Here is a 24,722-nt window from a genome sequence, read left to right as displayed (position 1 = left end):
AGCTATGGAGAACGAGTGTGGCTGCTAAGGCAGTACAAGGAGGTTGGAAAGGGCTGCCTTGTGGGACCATCAGAGGTTGTGTCCAAAATTACACCCCATTACCTATATAGTGCACTACTTTTGACCAAAAGTAGTGCACTATATGGAGAATAAGATGCTCTGGACAACTGTAGTGTACTACTTTATAGAAGGAAAAGGATGCCATTTCAGGCCCAGAGAGTGTATGTAAGGTTACCTTGGCTTGCCTGTGATGCTTTTGGGGTTCTTGCGGAAGGACTGGTTGGGTGCGGGGCGGGTGGACATGGTGCGAGGCGACGCCCTCAGGAAGGAAGAGGGCGGTGTTTTGGGGATCTTCTTGCCCAGGTGGCCGATCCATTTCTTCTGCTCGTCTTGGGTCAGAGCTAGCAGGAGCATGTCCCGGGCAGAGGTCACGTCGTAATTCACTGTTAGAGAAGACAAAAGCAGGCAGAACACTGAGAACACAAACTCAGGAAGTCCCCACTTACCCCTTAACGAAAGCCAAATCAAGTTATATTATATTCAATTTAACCGGTTTTTCTTTCTCGCCTTTATTTTGGTGCTGAAAACCAGGATCAAGCAGTTGGTCTTGTAATTTTTTAAGTATATTTTCCCCCACTGATTTATGTTTCGTCAGTCTAACCTAAACTCTGCGACAGTACCTTTGCAGGGGGCAATGACGTCCTCCTTCTTGTCGAGGTGGTCCTGGTGGCACTTGACGTGGCAGCGGCGGCACTCCAGGGCAGGTGGGGGCTTGAAGACGTTCCACAGGGGCTTGGCGCAGGCCTCGCAGTTTGTGGGGAAGTGGTAAAGCGTGGGGATGAACTCATGACCTTTGTGGGGCAGGCAGTTGGTCTTGTCGCCCTGCGAGACCGTCTCCATGTCCGCCTCCTTCCTGCACTCCCCCTCATTGGCATACAGGATCTAAAGGCGGGAGACGAGAGAGAGTAAGAGTCTGTTCCAAACATTTCTGCGTTTTTATAAAAGGGATAGTTTGAAGCGGGGCTTTCAGGGTTGTATACTACTGAATCAGAAAATCTAATTGAAAGTCTCTCTGGGGTAAAAAAGGAGTCTACTTAACTAATTGTGAATGTAGACTGAAGTGCACTCAAGACAGGTGTCAAAATCTACAATGGGATTGTAATCATCTGTTTGAGCAGGCAGGTCACCCAGTATTCGACGTCTGCCCACTAGGGGTCAACGGTGAGTGATACCTTTAAATCGGTTTTGGTTTTGCTCGGATGTTGTGGACAGGGATGGTGGACGGTGTAAGCATCTGCCTATGGTTCCAAAGGTTGCATGTTCGAACCCAGCGATAGGAAGGTTTTTTTTTCATATTTGTGTTTTAAGCCTATCCCAAACCTTAACCATTCTGAATTCATGCCTAAACGTAACCTTGGAACGATACAGAGAAGTACCCAAACACTTCAAAACAACGTCTAATTCTGACAGACTGTGAAAACTTGTTTGAGAATGGGCAAGTAAGGTGATTGTAGACCTAAAAAAAAATACTGAGCTGGTTAACTTGATTGGTTTAGGTCAGAAGGCATCGTCCTCCGACCGATGGGGGCATTCTAACGCGAACGCGTTGCCACGAACCAGTAGTGCAGACGGCCTCCATGCTTTCTGACGCAAGACAATGGGTCAAGAAGGTCGATTGGTCAGGTCAGAAGTTTCCTTCCTACCTGGAATATCCTGGGGATCTCCTCGGTCTCTGCACGGTACACATCACCCTGGGTGACTGGACGCACGTGGAACAGTTTGCTGCACAGAACAACAAGCCATGTGTGAGTATTGGGGGATCATAATACACTGCCTCAGACACTGTTACACGAGCTCTTACAACACAAGTAATAATCTTCACAGAAAACAAACTCATCTAAGATGGTGAATATTCTGTCAGTGTTAAAACAGATGGCGAGTGTTTTTTTTTTTTTAACGAAATCCACAGAACAAGGGTACTTACTCAATATCTAGTACCATGGAGGGGTTGGACTGTTCTTTGTCCTGTTCATCGTTGTAGAACAGAATCTTCTTGCTGCTCACCACCACATACTGAGGAGAAATAATGTTAGGAAGAATCATGTTGGCCCAAAGGAGTAGGCACCTAGGCAGCACCATCAGTACGACCCGTACTGTGCCATTAAATCTGAATCAGTAATGTCAGGAAATCGATTCAAAAGCGTCCAGGTGACATACCTGCTTCTTCCAGCCATATCGTTTGATATTAGGTTTATTAGGAATGGACAGCCACCCTTCCAGTCTGGATTCTACACAGACACAAGATAGACAAATGAAAACCAAGCCTGTGGGTACAGGCCGCCACACTGTCCCCAAAACACCATGCAGTGATTCAATTCAAACTCAGCTGGAGGGGAAGAACAAAAAGTAATGTGACAAGGCCGGGCCATAATAAGTCATTTCAAGTTCAACTCAAGTTCAATTTCTCTGCCCGGGTTACACGTCAAAATAACTGTAGTTATACAATAGCATGTGACCGACAGTTAGAATATCCCATACGGTTACTTCAAGCTCAGTAGTTTTAGATCTCATGCATAAAGGAGCATTCATTCAAAAGGGATATATAGGACAGTATAAAATGTCTTCACTAAAAGCAAGTCACATCCACGTTATTTTTTCCCAGCCAGTTAGATAACATGGACTAGCTTAAACTCCATGGTGGTCTAGATAGATGTGTGGCGTACAGCTATTTTCTACTCAGTCAACGGCTGACCAAGCATGGCCGTTCCAGCCATAGAATTATGAACCACTTATCAAATTGGGGCTTCTGATGGGGCTTCTGATGCCTCAGTCTACCGTCACATAGCAGGGAACTGTATATGGTTGGGAATATCCTTCCATTGTGTTACAAGTTTTACCGACTCGACACAAAAGAGCATGCTTTGGCGCAACGCAAGCTACAAAAGAACAGTGAATTGATCAAAAGCTCAACTACAAGTGTGTGGAGAGTTCCTTGACTCTGAAAAGGAGCCGCTTCTGTTCTGAGGTGAACATGCCAAAACAAAACTTTAAAAAATAAAAAGGAGTGTTTGTTTGAAGCACAAGGGACAGAGGCTCAAAAGGAAGGGTGTGGATCGTGGTTTCCAGACACGTTTTGAAAGGTGCTCAGAGTGATGGGTTAAACCACACAGTGCTGTTGTAGTCTAGTGTTACAGTAGCTAACCTCTCATGTAGTCACTTTAGGAGTCACTCAGATTTTAGGATCGCTTGCCCTGCCGCAAAATTAAATGTACAGCTGACAACATTGAAACGGATTACCTACAGAAGACTCATTCATAGGGTACAGTTAGAATTTGTACTGAAATAAATGTTAAATGAAGTTCTATACTGTAAATGGTTCATTTGCACCCTACAAATGGCTTATGTGAATTATGATTCACGGTTAGTACATGAAAATGCCCCCCAGCATGGCACAACTTGGTTCAACAAAAGCCAACTTGCTTAAAATACCCTAAAAGGGGGCTATAACTGCTGTCACTCGGAATGGCCTTTCAAAAGTGTTGGCGAGAGCATACAGGAAGGATGGACACCTTTCTCGCCCCAAAAAACAAAAACACAAGGGATGCGAAAGACATACAGTAGTACAGCCTAGGCCAGGCACAATTGGGGTCCACAACTCCGAGTTACTCACAGAAGGAAAAGAACAGAAGATACAAAGATAGGGGGGGAGAGCAAGGAGAACCAACTGGAGATGGGGGAATAAGAGATGAGAGAGGACTTTAACCACAGGCACATCAGGCATTCAATGTACAGCAAACATTGTTGGTAGGTCTCCAAAGAAAAACTGTCATTTTAAAATGGACTATTCAAGTTGACACTTGAACCAGGTGGGTTAGGAAATATGAAAAAAATCAGCAATCTCCTATACAGTGCATTCGGAAAGTACTCTAGACCCCTAAACGTTTACCACTTGGTTACATTACAGCCTTGTTCTAAATTTGATTAAATATTTTTTCTCAAACTACACACAATACCCCCAAAACAACAAAGCGAAAATAGGTTTTTAGATTTTTTTTCCACATTTAAAAATTAAAAACAGAAATACTTTCATTTACATAACTATTCAGACACTTTGCTAAGAGACTCAAAATTAAGGTCAGGTGCATCTTGTTCCCATTCACCCTTGAGATGTTTCTACAACTTGATTGTCCACCAGTGGAATATTCAATTGATTGGACATAAATTGGAAAGGCACACAGCTGTCTATATAAGGTCTCACGGTTGACAGTGCATGTCAGAGAAAAGAAAACAAGCCATAATGTCGAAGGAATTGACCGTAGAGCTCCGAGACAGTATTGTGTCGAGGCACAGATCTGGGGAAGGGTACCAAAAAAATGTCTGCAGTACTGAAGCTACCCAAGAACAAAGTCGCCTCCATCATTCTTAAATGGAAGAAGTTTGTAACCACCAAGAGTTGGCCACTCGGCCAAACCGAGCAATCAAGAGAGAAGGGCCTTGGTCAGGGAGGTGACCAAGAACCCAATGGTCACTCTGACAGAGCTGCAGAGTTCCTCTGTGGACATGGGAGAACCTTGCAGAAGGTCAACCATCTCTGCAGCACTCCACCAATTAGGCCTTTATGGTAGTGACCAGTAAAAGGCACATGACAACCCACTTGGGAGTTTGCCAAAAGGACCTAAAGGACTCTCCCGACCATGAGAAACAAGATTATCTTGTCTGATGAAACCAAGATTGAACTCTTTGGGGATGTTTTTCAGGGGCAAGGACTGGGAGACTAGTCAAGATTGAGGGAAAGATTAACGGAGCAAAGTACAGATAGATCCTTGATGAAAACCTGCTCCAGAGTGCTCAGGACCTCAGACTGGGGTGGAGGTTCACTTTCCAACAGGACAACAACCCTAAGCACACAGCCAAGGCAACACAGGAGTAGCTTCGGGACAAGTCTCTGAATGTCCTTGAATGGCCAAACCAGATCCCGGACTTAAACCACGGTCAAACATCTCATGACAGACCTGAAAATAGCTGTGCAGCGATGCTCCCCATCCAACATGACAGAGCTTGAGAGCATCTGCAGAAAAGAATGGAAGAAACTTCCCAAATACAGGTGTGTCAAGCTTGTAGCGTCATATCCAAGAACACTCGAGGCAGTAATCACTGCCAAAGGTGCTTCAACAAAGTACTGAGTAGAGGGTCTGAATACTTATGTACAGTTGAAGTCGGAAGTTTACATACACCTTAGCCAAATACATTTAATCCTAGTAAAAATCCCCAGTCTTAGGTCAGTTAGGATCACCACTATTTTAAGAATGTGACATGTCAGAAAAATAGAGGGAATTATTTATTTCAGCTTTAATTTCCTTCATCACATTCCCAGTGGGTCAGAAGTTCACATACAAATTGAGTGTATTTGGTAGCATTGCCTTTCAATTGTTTAACTTGGGTCAAATGTTTTGTGTAGCCTTCCACAAGCCTCCCACAATAAATTGAGTGAATTTTGGCCCATTCCTCCTGACAGAGCTGGTGTAACTGAGTCAGGTTTGTAGGCCTCCTTGCTCGCACACGTTTTTTCAGTTCTACAAACAAATTTTCTATAGGATTGAGGTCAGGGCTTTGTGATGGCCACTCAAATACCTTGACTTTGTTGTCCTTAAGCCATTTTGCCACAACTTCAGAAGTATGCTTGGGGTCATTGTCCATTTGGAAGACCCATTTGCGACCAAGCTTTAACTTCCTGACTGATGTCTTGAGATGTTGCTTCAATATATCCACATATTTTCTCTTGCTCATGATGACATCTATTTTATGAAGTGCACCAGTCCCTCTTGCAGCAAAGCACACCCACAACATGATACTGCCACAGCAGTGCTTCACAGTTGGGATGGTGTTCTTCGGCTTGCAAGCCTCCCCCTTTTCCTCCAAACATAATGGTAATTATGGCCAAACAGTTCTATTTTTGTTTCATCAGACCTTTCATCAGACCAGAGGACATTTCTCCAAAATGTACGATCTTTGTCCCCATATGCAGTTGGAAACCGTAGTCTGGCTTTTTTTACTGCGGCTTTGGAGCAGTGGCTTCTTCTTTGCTGATCGGCCTTTCAGGTTATGTGGATAGAGATACCTTTGACCATCTTCACAAGGTCCTTTTGCTGTTGTTCTGGGGTTGATTTGCACCTTTTGCACCAAAGTACGTTCAACTCTGGTGTTTATACTTGCATACTATTGTTTGTTCAGATGAACGTGGTACCTTCAGGCGTTTGGAAATTGCTCCCAAGCCTGAACCAGACTTGTGGAGGTCTACAATTTTTTTTTTTTCTGAGGTCTTTTTATTTTTTTCCCTATGATGTCAAGCAAAGAGGCACTGAGTTTGAAGGTAGGCCTTGAAATACATCCACAGGTACACCTCCAATTGACTCAAATGATGTCAATTAGCCTATCAGAAGCTTCTAAAGCCATGACATCATTTTCTGGAATTTTCCAAGCTGTTTAAAGGCACAGTCAACATAGTGTATGTAAACTTCTGACCCACTGGAATTGTGATACAGTGAATTATAAGGGAAATAATCTGTCTGTAAACAATTGTTGGAAAAATTATGCACAAAGTAGATGTCTTAACCGAATTGCCAAAACTATAGTTTGTTAACGAGACATTTGTGGAGTAGTTGAAAAACTAGTTTTAATGACTCAAACCTAAGTGTATGTAAACTTCCGACTTCAACTGTATATGTGATACTTACAATGTGGGGTCTGAATACTTTCCGAATGCACTCTAGGTACTTCACTGCTTCAGAACAATACAGTCATAGCTCAACCAGTCATGGAATGGTTTAATAACTTGGAATGGCTAGGATTGATAAGATTTAAATCATGCTGTAGTACTGTAGATTTTTGTCCCAGCTTAGCATCATCCCCCCTTCGCTGAATCATGTGTGCTGTGGCTCATCACGAACAGGGTTTGAGGGTGTTTGGCCTAGCCCGTCCTTTGACACAGCTGCCCTCGGGTCAGTTGACCCGCACGGTGAACTTACCGGCGATGTTGCTGTCCGTCTCGTCCATCTGCAGGCTGGTGACGCTGGAGTTGTCCATGCGCAGCTGCAGGTCGTTGAGCCTCTCCCTCAGCTGCTCGATGTCACTCTCCTTGCTGTCCAGCTGCATCTGCAGCTCGTTGCGGTACGTGCACTCCTCGGACAGTTGCTGTTGTAGAAGAGGAGAGGCAAACAGTGAATATGCAGTCACTTTAGGGAAGATCAGAAGCACCGTCGAGGAGGAATCAGCTCTGTTCTAAATTAGGAATGTATTTGACTAAATCTTACTAACTGTCCTATTACCTCACTCTTATACCTAAAAGGGTGCTTTTTTTGTACTATTTTAAAGCATACTACTAGTTAAATGTTCCCATGATCATCGTCAGATGATGTTCAGACCAATTTGACACCACTGTTCAATTGACTGACAATGTATTACTGACCGCCTGCATCTCACTGAGCTCCTTCTGGTACTTAATGGCCATGTGGTTGAACTTGTCCTTCTCCTGTTTGAGCTCAAGCTGCAGCTTGCGGTTCTCCTTCTCCTTCTTCCTCAGGTCGGTCGTGTTGCCCTTCTTCTTGGTGTCCAGCTTCATATCCTTCCTGTTCATGATCTCTGCCAGCTTGTTCACCGCCTGGAGACACAGTTGAGGGTTGGGATCAAATAGGGTAACCAGTTGAGGTAAGGTTAAGGTATAACAAATTGGGGCAACTGGTTGAGGTGTTTGGATGTAAATAAGGATAACTATTGATGTAGAATTATGTAATGTAAATTGTGGTGTTAGGATGAAGTGTCTTCACCTGAGTCTTGAGCGTGCGCTCTGTGCTGAGAACCTTCTCGTAGTTGGCCTTGATTGCGTTTGTAATCTCCTCTTTCTGGGATGCATACTCTGCAGGAAAGAAGGGTACAGCCTGAGGAAACTAGGCAGTCTTACAGGGATCTAACTGACCCATCGGGGACATACAAGGGTCTATGTTGACCTTACCCATAGACCTAGAATATAGTAATTACACCAAATTATGACAATTGAGTCTTGGCACTACCTTCCTCCTGAATGCGAAGCTTGTTGTTCAGCTCGGCCTTCTCCTTGCTGAGGTTCTCCACATCTTTGGTCAGAGTTTTGTTGGAATCCTCAAGCTGGGGAGAGATGCATTCAGAGGTTTAAAATGTAGGTGTTCTACAGCTGCCTGAGACACACAAAAACAATAATTAAATATTCCAATATTGAAAGTATACCAATCTGTTGTTTCCTCTGTGTCCCTATTCCTGGGTAGGTATGCATTTTCCCTGACATTCATTTACAATGCAGGAGAGCAGTGTGTATTGAGGCACGCTGTAACTGACCCGTGCGATGGTGGCATCCTTCTCGGTGCCCTCCTGCTTGTGTCTGGCCGTGGTCTTCTTGTTCTCCTGGCTCAGCTCAAAGTATTGCTCCTCCTGGAGCGCCCTGGCCAGCTGCTCCGACTCCGCTTTGGTCACTGTCAGATCCAGCTGGGCCAACAGGGTGTCCCTGGTGGGAGGGAGGAGGGACACACGGTTTAAAATGGAATAATAAATCACTCTGCGTGGAGATTTGAAAGTAGAGTGGTGGAAAAAAAGATGCACGTCATATTTGAAGTACGTATGATTGCAATACATATTCTTGCTACATTGACAAATGCCTGATTTATAACGGTTTCCATTTTGTGATTTGTTACCTTTCGCTGTGCAGCTCCTGCACCTTCTTTTGAACTTCCTGGACCTGCCGGTTCCTCTCCTCAATATCCTCTTTCAGTTCCTTCACCTGAGTTTTATAAAGAGTCTGGGAGGGGTAGAGAGAGGAGATATGGCAATTAAGTTAGCCACTGAGCCAGGTTATCGGAGAGTGGGGTAGATGGGTCCTACTCACTGAGAAATACTGTTCGGCCTCAAGCTGGTCCTGAAGTTCCCTCATCTGTCCCTCGTTGCCCCTGTACTGCCTGGAAGACAGACACACAACCCACACGATTTAACATATTGGAGTTTCAAAACAACCAAATCAGTGTTGAAAGGGAAATTCAGATAAAATCATCAAGAAGACAAACTTGTCAGCCCCAAAATGTGTGTATAGATTATGAACCTATTGACACTGTACTATCCAATATGTGCCAGGGCTGTAATTATCTGGGGAATACCACCACCAGCACCACTGCTTGCAGAGCTCCGTAGGCGGAAACCTACAGAACGCTCTGCAGCCGGATTAACAGTCCAGTCAGTCTGGTCTGGTGGGAGGAGCTAGACTGCAGGCTAATCCTTAATCCTGTGGTGTAAACATTGTCAGAGGGCAGCTTTGCCACAATTACCCCCTAAACTGGAATAAGAGCCTTTTTACTGGAATATCAACCAATTGTAGGGCCATTTAACGTCTTGACTCCCAAAGCGGTATTAGCTAGCTGCAGGAAGGAAAAACGTCAAACTAAAAGACTCTTACAGAATGTTAGACTTTCAGAATAGAGTTGAGCTAATGAAGACGGATAAGTGTGGCTGAAAGGTATTGCACACATTTGGAAGGGAGGTAACATGCATTGAGACGATGCTCATTATGGGCAGGTTGAGAATCCAAGCTAGAAGTTACCCACAGATCTAGGATAAGATCACCCAACCCCCATCCCAACTATAATAAACATTAGGGGGATGGAAAGATCTCTGACCCTTGTATGAGTGACTAGTGGTAAACTCGACATACTCTATAATTTGGGTTAAGTCAAACTGTGGTGGGCTGTGACAACATGCGACTAGTTTTGGAGGGTATTCTCACTTGGTGAGCTGTGCGAGCTGGAACTCGAGCGACCGTTTGCTCTCTAGTGCCGCGTTGATCTCCTGCTTCAGCTGCTTCTCCGAGCCCTTCAGCCGGTCGGCCTCCTGCGAGCGGCTCTTCAGCTCGTTCTGGGCCAGCAGCCTCTTACTGGACTCCTGCTCCAGCTGCACCCGTAGACCTTTCACCTGAGAGGAAAGAGGGAGGGAACCCCATGTGTTAGGAGACAAACAGTATGTCCTAACTACACAGGTTATACCAGGAGAAAGTTGAAGGTTTTCAGCACGTGACCGTGGGCATCCACCCCCGACAGTACGAGTTAACATCCGGTGGCGCTCACCTCGTCCTCCAGCCTCTCCTTCTGCTTCATCAGCTGCTCCATCTTCTGCACTGACTGCTTGAGGTCAAACTCCAGCATGGAGCACTGCTTCTCCACCTCCACCACCCTGCTCTCCGCTCGCATCCTCGCCCCGCTCTCCTCCGACACCTTCTGCTGCACCGCTGGAGGGAAGAAAGGAAGACGTGTCACTCAGTTGCAACTGTCCATCCGTCATTCTATGGAGGATCTTACCGACAGATTTAATAGGACATTCGTGCTCAGTCATTTCAAATAAACTACATCGAAAAAGGTCAGGACTGCAACAACTGCTAGAAGACAAGTAAATGTTGCTTCAGTGCTAGACAGTCTCAGTCATTTCTGTTTTTGGAAGGTGGGATGTGGTCCAGCTTTTTAATACGTAGGGGGGGGGGGTAAAGTCTCGACATGCCACGTGGAGGGGAGCGGAGTACATTCCCTGAAATCCGCCCCTTGCCATCCAGTGCCCCCTGGGTAAGAGTGGTGCAGGTGGGGGGGGGGGGGGGGGGGGGGGGGGGGGTGACAAACAGAAAAAGGAGACAGATAGGGTATGCTCCAACACAGGCTCAGAAATACCATGCATGGCAGCTGACTTGGCCTCTTCAATGGACTCGTATTTGTCAGTGAGCTGGGCCCGCGTCACTCTGTGTTCTGTGTGCTCCTGGTCCAAACGCTGCTGCAGAGTCTTCAGCTTGTAGTTCAGGTCAATCTCCAGGTTGTTCTTCTCCTGTTGGGAGACAACACTGAATTGCATAAAGAATCCCAAGAATGGACATTTGCATACGAGCAGCGTGTCCATCTTGATCCGGAAAAACAGTCATTCTGCTGATCTTTATGGGAGAGACACTGCGAATAAGGGGACTAAAATACCAGTTAGATGAACATTTGGTTATCCCACCGTAAGATGTTTTTATTCGTCTAAAATGTTTGATTTACTTTCTCAAGATTGAAAAGAAAATAAGCTAATAAAGGAGCACAGCTGTTTAATTTGATATTCTATTTATTTTTATACTTCCATTTGGACCCCTACTGACAGTAGGTGGACTTCACAAGTAACTGGATATCAACGGCAGGTTTTGTGTTAGCAGGAGAACGCATAGTATGGGTTTGTATGTGACGTGTGGAGAGACTTGGGAGGGCACAAACCTTCTCCAGGTTGTTTCTCCTCTCCTGGGCCTGCTTGCGTTCCGCCTCCACTTTGGACAGGCCGAGTTTCAAGTTCTTATTGTCCTCCTGAAGACCAGCCGTCCGCACTACACACACACACACACACACACACACACACACACACACACACACACACACACACACACACACAAAACAGGGGTTTGTGCAACGTGCTCAACGCACCAGAATGCATAGCTTTAAGACTTGGAAAACTATATCTGTACATCTACAAAAGTCTGGACTGTAAGGACACTGGACAATAAAGTATTATTTTTTTCTAGTCAATGTGGACTTCTGTACCACTTCAAATTCAGTCGGAATTAAGAGCAATATTTCAACACAATCCCTCAGATATATTCACCCCCGAGCCTCTCCTACTGTACAAAGAGTTCTGTAGGCATTGGACAGTGCCTGGGCATGTCTAATGTGATGAATGAGAATGGTTAGAACTGTAGCTAATAATCCCCAGCTGTCTCTTAAACAGCGAGTGACTTCACTTCAGATCATTTGAAGTTCGTTGAACAGCGAAGTAAGAGTGACTGAGGTATTAATGTAAAGCAAACTAAAATGGGTGTAGGCGACCACATGAATCCATTCTAGTTCTAACACATGCAGTCAGACACCTCGTATTTACTCAAACACAGAGTCATGTCGTAGTCACATTTACTCATAGAACAATGAGTGCAGTCTTTGAGCCCGTGTGTCCAAAATCGCCACCCTTTTCCTTGTCTCGTGCACTCCCCTATATAGATTTAAGAGCCTTTGATTGGTGTAAGAGACCATGCTTAGCTGAGTGCTTAGATATGTATTTGTTGTTGTATGTATAACCGTGCTTCTACACCTGCATTGCTTGCTGTTTGGGGTTTTAGGCTGGGTTTCTGTTACAGCACTTTGAGATATCAGCTGATGTACGAAGGGCTATTTAAATACATTTGATTTGATTTTGTATAGACCGCAGGAAGAGTAGCTGTCGGCTAATGGGGATCAGAATAAAGATTAAAAAGTGCACACTTTAGGGAGAAGTGTGGAGAATTAGGATGTAGCCAAATGGTACCTTGCAGCTCGTGGATCTCCTCTGATCCCTGGCTGTAGCACCTCCTTTCAGAGTCCAGCGTGCTTTGCAGCTGCAGCAGCTCCTTCTCCAGCTGGGCTCTCCCCCCGTCAGACGAACGGCACTTCTCCTGCAGCTCGCGGTTCAGCCCCTCCAGCTGGCTCATGGACTTGGCCATCTCCGTGTGGCTCTTCCTCAGCCGCGCCGCCGTGTCTGACTCTGCCCGCAGCAGGTCATTGGCCTCCTCCAGCTGCCAGTCAAGGAAACGGCCATTAGGGAAAGCTTGGACTCAATATTACTTCCGGACACAGACGATTCGCTCAGTTGCTGCAGAACGTTTGATTGAGACAGGTGGGTTTCTTAACCGACATGTGGGAGGACGTCTAATGTTCTGAACAGAATGATATCCAATCATAAGCTTCTAATAATACCTAATAGGCAAAGACTACTTCTGCTCTCTGAAAGGTCTATACCAGTCCAGTCTGAGGCCTTGTTTCCTCAGTGTCCTTCATTTTGCTCTATAAAAATAAAAAGTGACTTCAATTTGCTGATAAACATCCATGCATGTAATGCAACAAAGCCATAGGGTGATGACACCGGGTCAGATATTGTTCATCCTTGTCATGGTTAAGGTTCCAATTTAGAGTGGAGTAATCTGATCCTTGATCTGTGGTTAAAACCTGGCCTGCCCTCTCCTTGACCCGTCTCACACAACCCTCAAAACTAACATCCCTCACACATCGCCTTCACCGTCTGTACCGTTGACCCCAGATTCTGAACTTTGACAGACATTCTGACTCTTTGATTGGATGAGCCGACTACTACATTGACACAGACCTCAAACAACCCCCTCACAACTACACTGACCCCTGTGCTGTGTGGATGGTAATCAAAGAGAGCAGTGTGTGTGTGTGGGTGTGTGAGATACTGTACCTGATTTTGCAACTGTAGGATCTTGTCATTCGAGGCCTGAGAGTTTTGGCAGATTTTCCTCATGTCCTCAAGCTGCTCCTTCAGAGTGGACACTGAGACGAGAGAGAGTAAGAGGAGTCAATCAAAGATTAAGTAAATCTTCACACACCCACACACACACACACACACACACACACGTCCCTTTCAAAACATGACGCTACACTAAACTAACCGTATCAAGAACCTGTTTTTTTGTGCATGGGACTTGCTCACGCGTTGCATTTAAAAGTGCTCCGTGTATGGTACCAGATCTGGTTGTGCTTGAATTCACAGCGAGCCACTGGTCCCAGTCAATGGGAGGGTCTCAGATGATGTGTGTCTGGGTTAAGACCGCTCATCAGAGGGACAGAGACTAGCAGACAACCAGACTAGCGGGTCAAGCAGCTCTAGTCTTGCTCTGCCAGGGTGAGTAGTAATCCAGTTGGGACAAACATCTGTTCGGGCCAGATCAAGGCTACGCACTAAATAGCGCCCTATTCCCTACAGGCCCCGGTCAAACTTTGTCCACTTTATATGGAACAGGGTGCCATTTTGGGACGCTCTCCAACTTCAGGGAGGAGAGGGATGCTACAAAGGTATATATGCATTGTCACATACACCGGACAGGTGCAGTGAATTGTGTCATTTTACAGGGTCAGCCATAGTAGTACAGCGCCCCTGAAGAAAATGAGGGTTAAGTGCCTTGCTCAAGAGCACCTTATCAGATTTTTAATCTTGCCAGCTCGGGTATTTGAACTACAGTACAGCCCCGGGGGGAGAGCTTATCATGGATTATACTGTAGCATTAACCCTGTACAAACCCTGTCAATATAATGGCCAAACCACTTGTATACATTCTGTAATACATTCTATACACACCTATGATCATATTTGTTCATAATCAGTGTTAAAAACACATGTTATAGACATGATTATAAACAGAGGTTTGGACTTAAACGGGGGCAGATTGAAAAGAGATGAAATGATCGGGTGAATGAGGAGGAATGAGGAGGACAAAAACAATCCTTACCCTCGTTCTCCAAGTTGCGTCTCTTCTCGGCCTCCTGGTCGGCCTTTCTTTGGTACTCGGTGGCTCGGTGCTGGATCATCATCTTGTCTTTCTCCAGCAGGGACATGCTGGCCTCCACACCCTTCCTCACGTTGCCCTGGGAGGGAAGGGAGGACAGGAGTAAGTCCTCAAAGTACAGAGCATTTCGGCCCTATATTATGTGTTGTTTTTTTAAAAACACATTTTGTAGACTACCGTAGATCGTTATTATCCATTCGACTTCAATTGTGTCGCAGAATCTGAGATATTCACTCACCTCCTCGTCCAGCTCTTTCATGATCTTGTCAAGCTTTGTGTTCGAGGCCCTAAAAAGACAGACACAGATTTGCACTTCTAAAATTGCTTTGCTTGGCCTTCTAAAACAGGGACGACTTGAGATCAAGCGCATTGTTCTTTGAAAAAGACAGACGGGTTGTTTTCTCTCTCAAAACCAGCAGTGTGTATTTGTCTAGCTGGAGATGGAAGTTATCGGAACTGATTGGCAGGTTGTGTACCTGCACTTCTGCTCCATTTCGTCCTTCAGCTGCATCTCACTGTGGAGTTGTTCTTCTAGCTGGTAGATCCTCTTCTGCAGGTTCTCCAGCTGAACGACAAACAACGTATAACACGTTAAACAGATACTCTGTCTTCTAAAATGACAAAAACGTCAATAAAACTAGGGTAATGATGCAAATGCACGTGGCAGAAGTAGACTGCTTTAACCCGGTGGTTTGGAGTAATGGCAACAGTGAGAAAGAAGTCCTATTTTCACCATCTATGGAACTGATTCTGATACCGAAAAGGTTTTCTGGTGAGTGTTTTGTCTTGATCTGTGTCAGGTCCTGTGGAAACTGCTAGGTGCGTGCCTTTTAATAGCTATTGCAAGGTCGGAAATAGCAGCAGTAGCTCAATGCACCATTACAACATTCACATTTTATTGAATTAACACTTTTCAATGCGATTGTATACCCTTGTAGGTAACAATGTCTCGAGGATAACTTAGACAAAGCTTTTCCCATTGCTAAAATAAGCCTACACTTATTTGTATTTATTTATTCCTGAACCCACTCAAGTAATCTAATACTAACATCCGTTCGGATATTCAATTAACAGATTAACCGTGCCCATCCCAATAAACTTGCCGTCTTTTTTTGCCTATGCAGAAAGTAGTAACGCAACTGCAGACGCAACAGTGTCTTCGTTTTAATATCCAAGTGAGTACTCACATGGCTCTTGTCTTCCTTGGTGGAGCTGCTGCGTTTGTCAACACTCTTGGTGCTGGAGCTCCGGGAAAACCTGGAGAATAGACCACAACAGGAGGATCAGATCTCGTCAGAGGCAACAGTAGGACCACACTTCCCTGACCTGAGCCACGGATGACCTGACCACACCGCAAACACATGTTGTGGTTGTTATCTAGGTCAGGTTACCTAGTCTGCGGTTTGAGACATGTGCAGGTCTAACAAGCTCTGGGTGATTTAAACAGGTTGCGTGATATTTCTGTGGCGGTAATTTAAAAAAAATTGCTTAATGGCTCTAGTACAGGGGTGTCAAACTAATTTTGTCCCGCTGACCGCATTCGTTCACCGAGGTCCGGATGGCCGCACTTAAAATTGGTTATATTTCCTCGCCTCTCTAAATTAGCAATAAATAATCCCAAATCCATGGCTTTTAGAATTTCCGACACTTCTTGACAGTCTACCATTCGTTTCGATGACCGTTAGCAAGCTGGGCAGAGTGAAGAGACTATAAAAGTAGGTCCATTATAAATCCCCAAAACTTGTTTTACTCAAACCGCCCGCACGCGGTTTGAATGTGTTTACGGCCCGGAACCGGCCCGCAAACACGCCTGTTCTAATAGGTGCAGCCTAGAATGTGATGACTGTAGTTGACATTAGACTAACTGATGATTGCTCCAGTAGGTGCAGCCTGACTATTTCGACTGTGGTTAGGGGCCTTGATGTTTTTCCTGACCAACTGAGCTGACCAGGAAAAGCCTAGGTAAAGACTAACAGTGACAGTAGTTGATGAAGCCTGGCTAAGCAGACAGTGCCAATACATACACTGGACACCGTTTTGGACTAAAAATCGATGGAAATTCTCCAGGAAAAAAGGGCCTTAAGAGCATCACTGACGATTGCTGTAGTAGTTTGAAGCCTGGCTATGCGGAGTAAGACTTACTGATGACTGCTGTAGTAGTTTGAAGCCTGGCAATGCGGAGTAAGACTTACTGATGACTGCTATAGTAGGTGAAGCCCACAAAGGGCAGCTGGTTGCCCACGAAAGCCTTTGGTATGGGGAAGGTCTCCTCGTCTCCCCGGTCCGCCTCGATGTCGTCAAAGTTACTGGTGTCGATGTCGCTGCTCAGCTCAGGCACCACCGGGGCCGCCGCTGGAAACACGGATGGACAGAAGGTGGAGGAGAGAAGAGAGAAACGTGACTCACTGCAGATGGAGAGGTATTCTACTAGTTTTCTATGAGTTGGTGCAGAGCCACACTGAGTTTCAGAGCATGTTGTAGCGGAAATGTCCGTCCTAAACTGAGGCAAGAAGCACCTCTACTGTCAAATAGGTCAGTCTATCTCCCCCATTATATTATATAAAACAGCATCTTGTCAATCTAGCCTACATTTGGATGCAGGCTAGGTTGCTTGGAGATCAAATGCATCAACTATAAAATACCAGCATTCAGTCTGACAGTTGACACAGTACGACGTATTAGCTAGGACAGCTGGTGCCATGGCAGAGTAGGCCGGAGCAGGGCCAGTGGGTCCCAGCCAAAGCGCTGACCACAGTGCTTCAGATTACTTCATATAAACCCGGTAAAGAGCCAGGGGTCGCATTCACGCAGAATTCCAACTTTTTATATTTAAATAGACCCGCTGCAATGATCTGAGAAGTCTCATCCATCCTCCCCAACCTCTCGCTGACAACCACTCTCTCTGCAGGGAGGGTGTGCCCGGCTGGTCGCTCTGTCAATGGCCTTTGCAACGTGTTCCCAGCACACGCTCAGCTCGGGGAGCTTTCTGTGGTCCTCCCCAAGTCCAGTGTTCCCGCTGAAAGGGGATGCAGCTCCCAGAACCCACAGACACAAATTAAAATTTCAAATGGGGGCACCGTAGTCCCGAATTCTTTACTTTGATAAAGGCACAGACCATTTTTGACCAGGCTGCCGAAAGGAGAAAATCGAGAAAAGTGGAAATGAGGAAGTAAGATAGGATGCGTGTGCACATCGACAACGTTTACTATGTTGCTGTTTTCACACTAGTTTGTTTGCTTGAGTTCGAACCAGTGTTTGATTAGCCTATTTTCACATTTTTCCTTTTGGAGGGGCGCGAACCCAGAGTCTCTGGTGACAGCTAGCACTGCGATGCAGTGCCTTAGACTACTGCGCCAGCCGGGAGGCCCATTTTCCTTCCTTCTAGAACACTGAGAGGACCCATGTATATGAAATCTATTAAAAAAAACACAGCTTTTTGGTTGGCCTGCGTTTTGAAAATGCAGACTTTTGAAAGCTCAAGCGATCCTGAGAGCTGCTACAGCCACTCGATTTACATTTAGCCTCCCGCCTCTAATCTCTCTGTTGTAGCCGGAGACCACATGAATACTAAATGCCAGGCTCCTGTTCAGTAGGGTACACCGCAGCAAAAAATAATTTGCAACAGAAAACCAAAATGAGCCATTCTTATTGGACAAGTTTAGGTAGTACCTCCCAGTTTCAAAACGTTTTTTTTTTCTTCTACCTACTGGACATGACCGAGGAAAGCTTTCCTCCCCATTCTCACCCTCAAAATCAACCATCTAGGTTCACACAATGAAATCGTGGAATTCAGTGGTTGTGATACTGAATTAAATGAATGGTTCTTATTCTGAAATTTCCTGTGACTGTCTTTAGTAGGTCAATTGGAAAACATGGTATTATAGCATGTCTGGCTATCTGTAACATTTGTCAACAGAACAATACAGAGTGTAACGCCCCTCCCCTTCAAAGGAAGCATGAAACCTGAACGGAACTCACTGTCTCGGATGTTCTCCCATGTCCACTGGTCGTTCTTGAAGAAAGGATGTCTCTTGATCTCATCCACCCCGTTGCGACCCAGTCTTACCTCCCTGGTGACAAATTAAAAACACAGGAACAGAGGACGTACAGTTTAGCGATTCTGCCATCCACCGATAACGTCCATTATTAATCAAAGTCTTTGGCTTTGCATCTAACAGTCTCTGGGCACAACCCAGTGAAAGCATTTAGATATGATTGACAGCTCTTCAAAAGATCACTGCTCGATGTTTAAGTCATTTCTCAACGACTTAAGTCGAATCCAATCAATGAGTTCATAACACTATTCCCTTTCTAGCTATGTGTTCACCTGGAAAAATCAGAGAGGGAGAGGGATAGTGCGAGATTGGGTAAATAGACAAAGGGCTTAATTGACAGTCAGATGAACTTCTGGAGACAATTGTGTTGTCTGTGTGCAGTTTGATGTGTCGGCGCAATGCTAGCTGATCCCATAAACTTCCAGTCATTGCGCTAACTAGTTAGCAATTGCGTGCAAAACTACCGTTAACTTCCTTCAATGAGTTAAGCTGACTGGACAAGTAGATAAATCTCGCACTCTCTCTTTCTAAGTCAGGCCCCTCTGAACCACCATCATCATCCACACCTGTCAGTCAGGAAGGCACAGATAAGGTTCTTGGCATCCTTGGAGATGTCGCTGTCATCAGGGAAAGTCAGGGCGTTCTTGTGGTTCATGATCTTACTGTACGTCCCCACCAACGAGTCAGCATAGAACGGTGTGTCACCTATAGGCACACAAAACCAAAAGGCATTGGGGTTAGCTAGTGCAGTGCATTCGGAAAGTATTCAGACCCCTTTTCGTTCCCACATGTTGTTACAAACTTATTCGAAAATTGATCAAATTGTTTTTCCTCATCAATCTACACACAATACCCCATAATGACAAACGGGAACAAGTTTTGAAAATGTTGCACATTTATTACAAATAAAAAACAAATACCTTATTTACATAAGTATTCAGACCCCTTTTGCTACGAGACTCGAAATGTAGCTCAGGTGCATCCTGTTTCCATTGATCATCCTTGAGATGTTTCTACAACTTGATTGTCCACCTGTGATAAACTCAATTGATTGGACATGATTTGCAAAGGCACACACTTGTCAATATAAGGTCTCACGGATGACAGTGCCTGTCAGAGCAAAAACCAAGCCATGAGGTCGAAGGAATTGACCGTAGAGCTCCGAGACAGGATTGTGTCGAGGAAGGGTATCAAAAAACGTCTGCAGTATTGAAGGTCCCCAAGATCACAGTGGCCTCCATCATTCTTAAATGGAAGAAGTTTGTAACCATCAAGAGCAGGCCGCTCAGCCAAACTGAGGAATCATAGGAGAAGGGCCTTGGTCAGGGAGGTGACCAAGAACACAATGGTCAAGCTGACAGAGCTCCAGAATTCCTCTGTGGAGATGGGAGAACCTTCCAGAAGGACAACCATCTCTGCAGTACTCCACCAATCAGGGCTTTATGGTAGAGTGCTAGACAGAAGCTACTCAGTAAAAAGGCACATGACAGCCCGCTTGGAGTTTGTCAAAAGGCACCTAAAGTACTCTCTTGCCATGAGAAACAAGATTCTATGGATGCAAGATGTCACATCTGGAGGAAACCTGGCACCATCCCTATGGTGACAGCATCATGCTGTGGGGATGTTTCTCAGCGACAGGGACTGGGAGACTAGCCAAGATCGAGGGAAAGATGAACGGAGCAAAGAACAGAGAGATCCTTGATGAAAACCTGCTCCAGAGAGTTCAGAACCTTTGACTGGGGGCCAAAGTTCACCTTCCAACAGGACAACGACCCTAAGCACAAGGTCAGGAGTGGCTTCGGAACATGTCTCTTGTCCCGAACCCGATCGAACATATAAGGAGACCTGAAAATAGCTGTGCAGTAACACTCCCCATTCAACCTGACAGAGCTTGAGTGGATCGGCAGAGAAGAATGGGGGGAAAACTCCCAAATAGAGGTGTGGCAAGCTTGTAGCGTCATACCCAAGAAGACTCAATGCTGTAATCGCTGCCATAGGTGCATCAACAAAGTGCTGACTAAAGGAACTAAATACTTAGGTAAATGTATTTTCAGTTGTTTATTATTAATACATTTGCAAAAAAAATCTAAAAACCTGTATTTACTCTGTCATTATCGGGTATTGTTTGTAGATAGAGGGAGGGGAAAAAATATTTAATCAATTTTAGAAGAAGACATTAACGTAACAAAATGTGGAAAATGTCAAGAGGTCTGAATACTTCACGAATGCACTGTATATACAGCCAGATTTTCAATGGTTCACAAAGGTGGTTTGCTACCTCCTTAACTTTACTTCGACCTTTCACCTTAACCAATTTTGATCCATATGCCGAACCATAATCTTTGGATCTGCTGGTTAAACATCCTATCCACTTCTTTTAGGTTACTGGAATGTCTGTCTACAATAAGTTCCGACAAAACCATCACAAATAAACATACTGGAAAAGCACACGCGACAAATAAACAACAACACTGGAAGCCCAGGGTCATTCCAGAGGTCACACCCACCCAGGTTCAGTGTGTGAAATGTTGTTTTCTTGACCTAGATAGTTTGTGTGTATGCATTGATATCTATGCTACGTGTGTGTGTGTGTGTGTGTGTGTGTGTGTGTGTGTGTGTGTGTGTGTGTGTATATGTATATATATGTATATGTATATATATATATATGTATATGTTCTGTATCATGTTTTGTGTGGACCTCAGGAAAAGTAGCGCTGCTTTTGCAACAGCTAATGGGGATCCTAATAAAATAAATCAGGCATGTGATATGCAACCAGTGGCCAATGTGAAAACACATGATAGTATTATTTTCAACTTCATCATTGTATAGTATGGATTCATGGTTCCTTTAGTGCAGGGTTACGCAACATGACAAAACAAGGGAAAGATGTGAAGTACTAACCAGGAGAATTTTGTTATGTCCCGTCTGCGAGTTAATGGGAATACTCTGCTCCAGAACTACAACAAGTTCATATGATCAGTTTCTTTCCCATCGTAACGGTGTGAGAAAAAGGCACGTAATTGCGACTCACCAACGAGCATTTCGTACAGGAAGACTCCCACGGACCACCAGTCACACTCCCGGCCGTAATATCCATCTCCTCCCTGGGATTTTAGTACCTCTGGCGAAATGTAGTCTGGTGTTCCCACTGCTGTGTCGCATCGTACCATACCATCCTGAAACACAGCCTCATATTATACTGCTATACTACAGTATTTATAAAACACAGCTGTGTCTCGCATCGTACCATACCATCCTGAAACACAGCCTCATATTATACTGCTATACTACAGTATTTATAAAACACAGCTGTGTCTCGCATCGTACCATACCATCCTGAAACACAACCTCATATTATACTGCTATACTACAGTATTTATAAAACACAGCTGTGTCTCGCATCGTACCATACCATCCTGAAACACAACCTCATATTATACTGCTATACTACAGTATTTATAAAACACAGCTGTGTCTCGCATCGTACCATACCATCCTGAAACACAGCCTCATATTATACTGCTATACTACAGTATTTATAAAACACAGCTGTGTCTCGCATCGTACCATACCATCCTGAAACACAGCCTCATATTATACTGCTATACTACAGTATTTATAAAACACAGCTGTGTCTCGCATCGTACCATACCATCCTGAAACACAGCCTCATATTATACTGCTATACTACAGTATTTATAAAACACAGCTGTGTCTCGCATCGTACCATACCATCCTGAAACACAGCCTCATATTATACTGCTATACTACAGTATTTATAAAACACAGCTGTGTCTCGCATCGTACCATACCATCCTGAAACACAGCCTCATATTATACTGCTATACTACAGTATTTATAAAACACAGCTGTGTCTCGCATCGTACCATACCATCCTGAAACACAGCCTCATATTATACTGCTATACTACAGTATTTATAAAACACAGCTGTGTCTCGCATCGTACCATACCATCCTGAAACACAGCCTCATATTATACTGCTATACTACAGTATTTATAAAACACAGCTGTGTCTCGCATCGTACCATACCATCCTGAAACACAGCCTCATATTATACTGCTATACTACAGTATTTATAAAACACAGCTGTGTCTCATCGTACCATACCATCCTGAAACACAGCCTCATATTATACTGCTATACTACAGTATTTATAAAACACAGCTGTGTCTCGCATCGTACCATACCATCCTGAAACACAGCCTCATATTATACTGCTATACTACAGTATTTATAAAACACAGCTGTGTCTCGCATCGTACCATACCATCCTGAAACACAGCCTCATATTATACTGCTATACTACAGTATTTATAAAACACAGCTGTGTCTCGCATCGTACCATACCATCCTGAAACACAGCCTCATATTATACTGCTATACTACAGTATTTATAAAACACAGCTGTGTCTCGCATCGTACCATACCATCCTGAAACACAACCTCATATTATACTGCTATACTACAGTATTTATAAAACACAGCTGTGTCTCGCATCGTACCATACCATCCTGAAACACAGCCTCATATTATACTGCTATACTACAGTATTTATAAAACACAGCTGTGTCTCGCATCGTACCATACCATCCTGAAACACAACCTCATATTATACTGCTATACTACAGTATTTATAAAACACAGCTGTGTCTCGCATCGTACCATACCATCCTGAAACACAACCTCATATTATACTGCTATACTACAGTATTTATAAAACACAGCTGTGTCTCGCATCGTACAACGCTTAATGCGATCTGCATAAAATGCATAAGCTGTCAGTACAAGAAAGCAAAGAAATTGTAAGCCTACGTAGCTGATATGCATGAGGAAAAATGGAAAGTAAATGTGTTAAACCGTTCTAAAGATTGATGCACGGTTAAATCGTGCTACGCATGGTAGTCAATTCAGTCAAATGCATTAACATCTCTCCGCCGCCTGTCTGCCTCTCTCGGTCTGGCTTGAGCTCGCTAGAGAAAACTTGCAACTAGTGTTGTCACGATTCCAGAATGTTGACTTCGATACCAGGTTTAGTATCACGATACCAAAACAAATACCACGGCACAAAAAAGAACACGAATTAGCTCGTCTCAGATGGCACTTGATCCAGACAGATCTTTTGAGTTCCATATCAATGATTAGATTATTTTATGTATGCATTAACAAATCGATTATTCGGTCAAACAATCAATTAGACTGGTAAAGAAAACAATCATTTATTTGAATGGTAAATCTCTAGGCTATTGATTAACTGGGTCATGTCCGATAAAATTCTCCACCATCTCTGACATATTTTGGGTTGGATCTGATCTACCTCGGATCCGATATTATCTTTAAAAATATATATATATTTTAAAAGGGTCCCTTTCGATGTCGGATGGAAATTTTGCAGATCCAATTCGGTTCGGATCTCAATTTCGGGATCCGAGAATACCAACAGTCTACTCTACAAGGTGTCGAACTGTCGACTAACTCCTCATTTTCAGTCGTGGTGAATTGGAAGGCTAGTGCGATAGCTACCTTGTTCATTTTCATACAGGTCCCAAAGTCTGCCAACTTCAAGTGGCCCGCTTTGTCTAGCAACATGTTATCAGGCTTCACGTCCCTGAAAAGACAAAGACACAGTAATATAACAAACCAGCACCTCTCGAACCTAAGACATGATATTATACAACCAAAGCGTTCTCAAACCAACAACGGTACATCAAACTGCCATTTTCAAGACCCAGTCAAGAGAAAGAGCGGCTTTCTCCAATTCAGGGAGGCTTTGGAAGGGTGGCGAGAACTTCCACGACAGAACTGACATAGAAGTGGAGACATTCAAGAGCAACCTTTACAGTGGAGGCGAAGAGAAAGAGAAGCCCAGTAAGTATACCTGTGTATGAAGCCCATGGCGTGGATCCCGTCCAGAGCCAGCACCACCTCAGCGGTGTAGAAACGAGCCCACTTCTCGGGGACGTCATAGTTGCTCATCAAGTTGACCAGGTCTCCACCGGGCATGTACTCCATCACCATGTAGAGGTAACGGTCATCCTGGAACGCATAAAACAGCTGGGAGGGGGGGGGGGGAGAAAGGGTTAGTGACCAAACTTAAGTAGGAGGAATGGAGAGTTAAAAGACCCAAAACTAGAAATTGCATGAATATTCTGTTACATGAAACTCAATCACCGGGCTTCCTTGCAGATTGTTCCTAGTAGGCAAACTGAGGACGACACTAGGGAGTTGCTCTAAAAAAA

At 44.5% G+C, this 24,722-nt stretch overlaps 1 protein-coding gene across 6 annotated transcripts in view; it reads right to left on the bottom strand.

The window, feature by feature from the left end:
• rock1 (Rho-associated, coiled-coil containing protein kinase 1) overlaps positions 1–24,722 on the bottom strand; it is a 70,905-nt gene that overhangs the window by 2,278 nt on the left and 43,905 nt on the right. For 5 of the 6 annotated variants that reach the window (XM_021589150.2, XM_021589151.2, XM_021589152.2 and 2 more), the window contains 28 exons: positions 24,362–24,537; positions 24,007–24,091; positions 21,495–21,639; positions 19,029–19,167; positions 18,386–18,477; positions 16,600–16,759; positions 15,595–15,664; positions 14,884–14,972; positions 14,646–14,694; positions 14,351–14,486; positions 13,303–13,394; positions 12,373–12,619; positions 11,298–11,404; positions 10,728–10,878; positions 10,137–10,297; positions 9,800–9,984; positions 8,912–8,981; positions 8,721–8,824; positions 8,368–8,533; positions 8,067–8,160; positions 7,824–7,912; positions 7,466–7,657; positions 7,026–7,191; positions 2,218–2,288; positions 1,985–2,073; positions 1,704–1,782; positions 681–942; positions 236–443 (listed from right to left, as the gene is read on the bottom strand). In XM_021589150.2, the coding sequence (XP_021444825.1) occupies positions 236–443; positions 681–942; positions 1,704–1,782; positions 1,985–2,073; positions 2,218–2,288; positions 7,026–7,191; positions 7,466–7,657; positions 7,824–7,912; positions 8,067–8,160; positions 8,368–8,533; positions 8,721–8,824; positions 8,912–8,981; positions 9,800–9,984; positions 10,137–10,297; positions 10,728–10,878; positions 11,298–11,404; positions 12,373–12,619; positions 13,303–13,394; positions 14,351–14,486; positions 14,646–14,694; positions 14,884–14,972; positions 15,595–15,664; positions 16,600–16,759; positions 18,386–18,477; positions 19,029–19,167; positions 21,495–21,639; positions 24,007–24,091; positions 24,362–24,537 (3,674 nt within the window). Of the gene's footprint in view, positions 1–235; positions 444–680; positions 943–1,703; positions 1,783–1,984; positions 2,074–2,217; positions 2,289–3,670; positions 3,725–7,025; positions 7,192–7,465; positions 7,658–7,823; positions 7,913–8,066; positions 8,161–8,367; positions 8,534–8,720; positions 8,825–8,911; positions 8,982–9,799; positions 9,985–10,136; positions 10,298–10,727; positions 10,879–11,297; positions 11,405–12,372; positions 12,620–13,302; positions 13,395–14,350; positions 14,487–14,645; positions 14,695–14,883; positions 14,973–15,594; positions 15,665–16,599; positions 16,760–18,385; positions 18,478–19,028; positions 19,168–21,494; positions 21,640–24,006; positions 24,092–24,361; positions 24,538–24,722 lie in introns of those variants that run through there. The other variant, XR_005040217.1, reaches the window with a different exon arrangement.

The sequence above is a fragment of the Oncorhynchus mykiss genome, chromosome 28, assembly GCF_013265735.2.
Source record: "Oncorhynchus mykiss isolate Arlee chromosome 28, USDA_OmykA_1.1, whole genome shotgun sequence".
Taxonomy (NCBI): domain Eukaryota; kingdom Metazoa; phylum Chordata; class Actinopteri; order Salmoniformes; family Salmonidae; genus Oncorhynchus; species Oncorhynchus mykiss.
The sequence above is the reverse complement of the archived record's forward strand: the minus strand, read 5'-3'. Positions and strand labels throughout refer to the sequence as shown.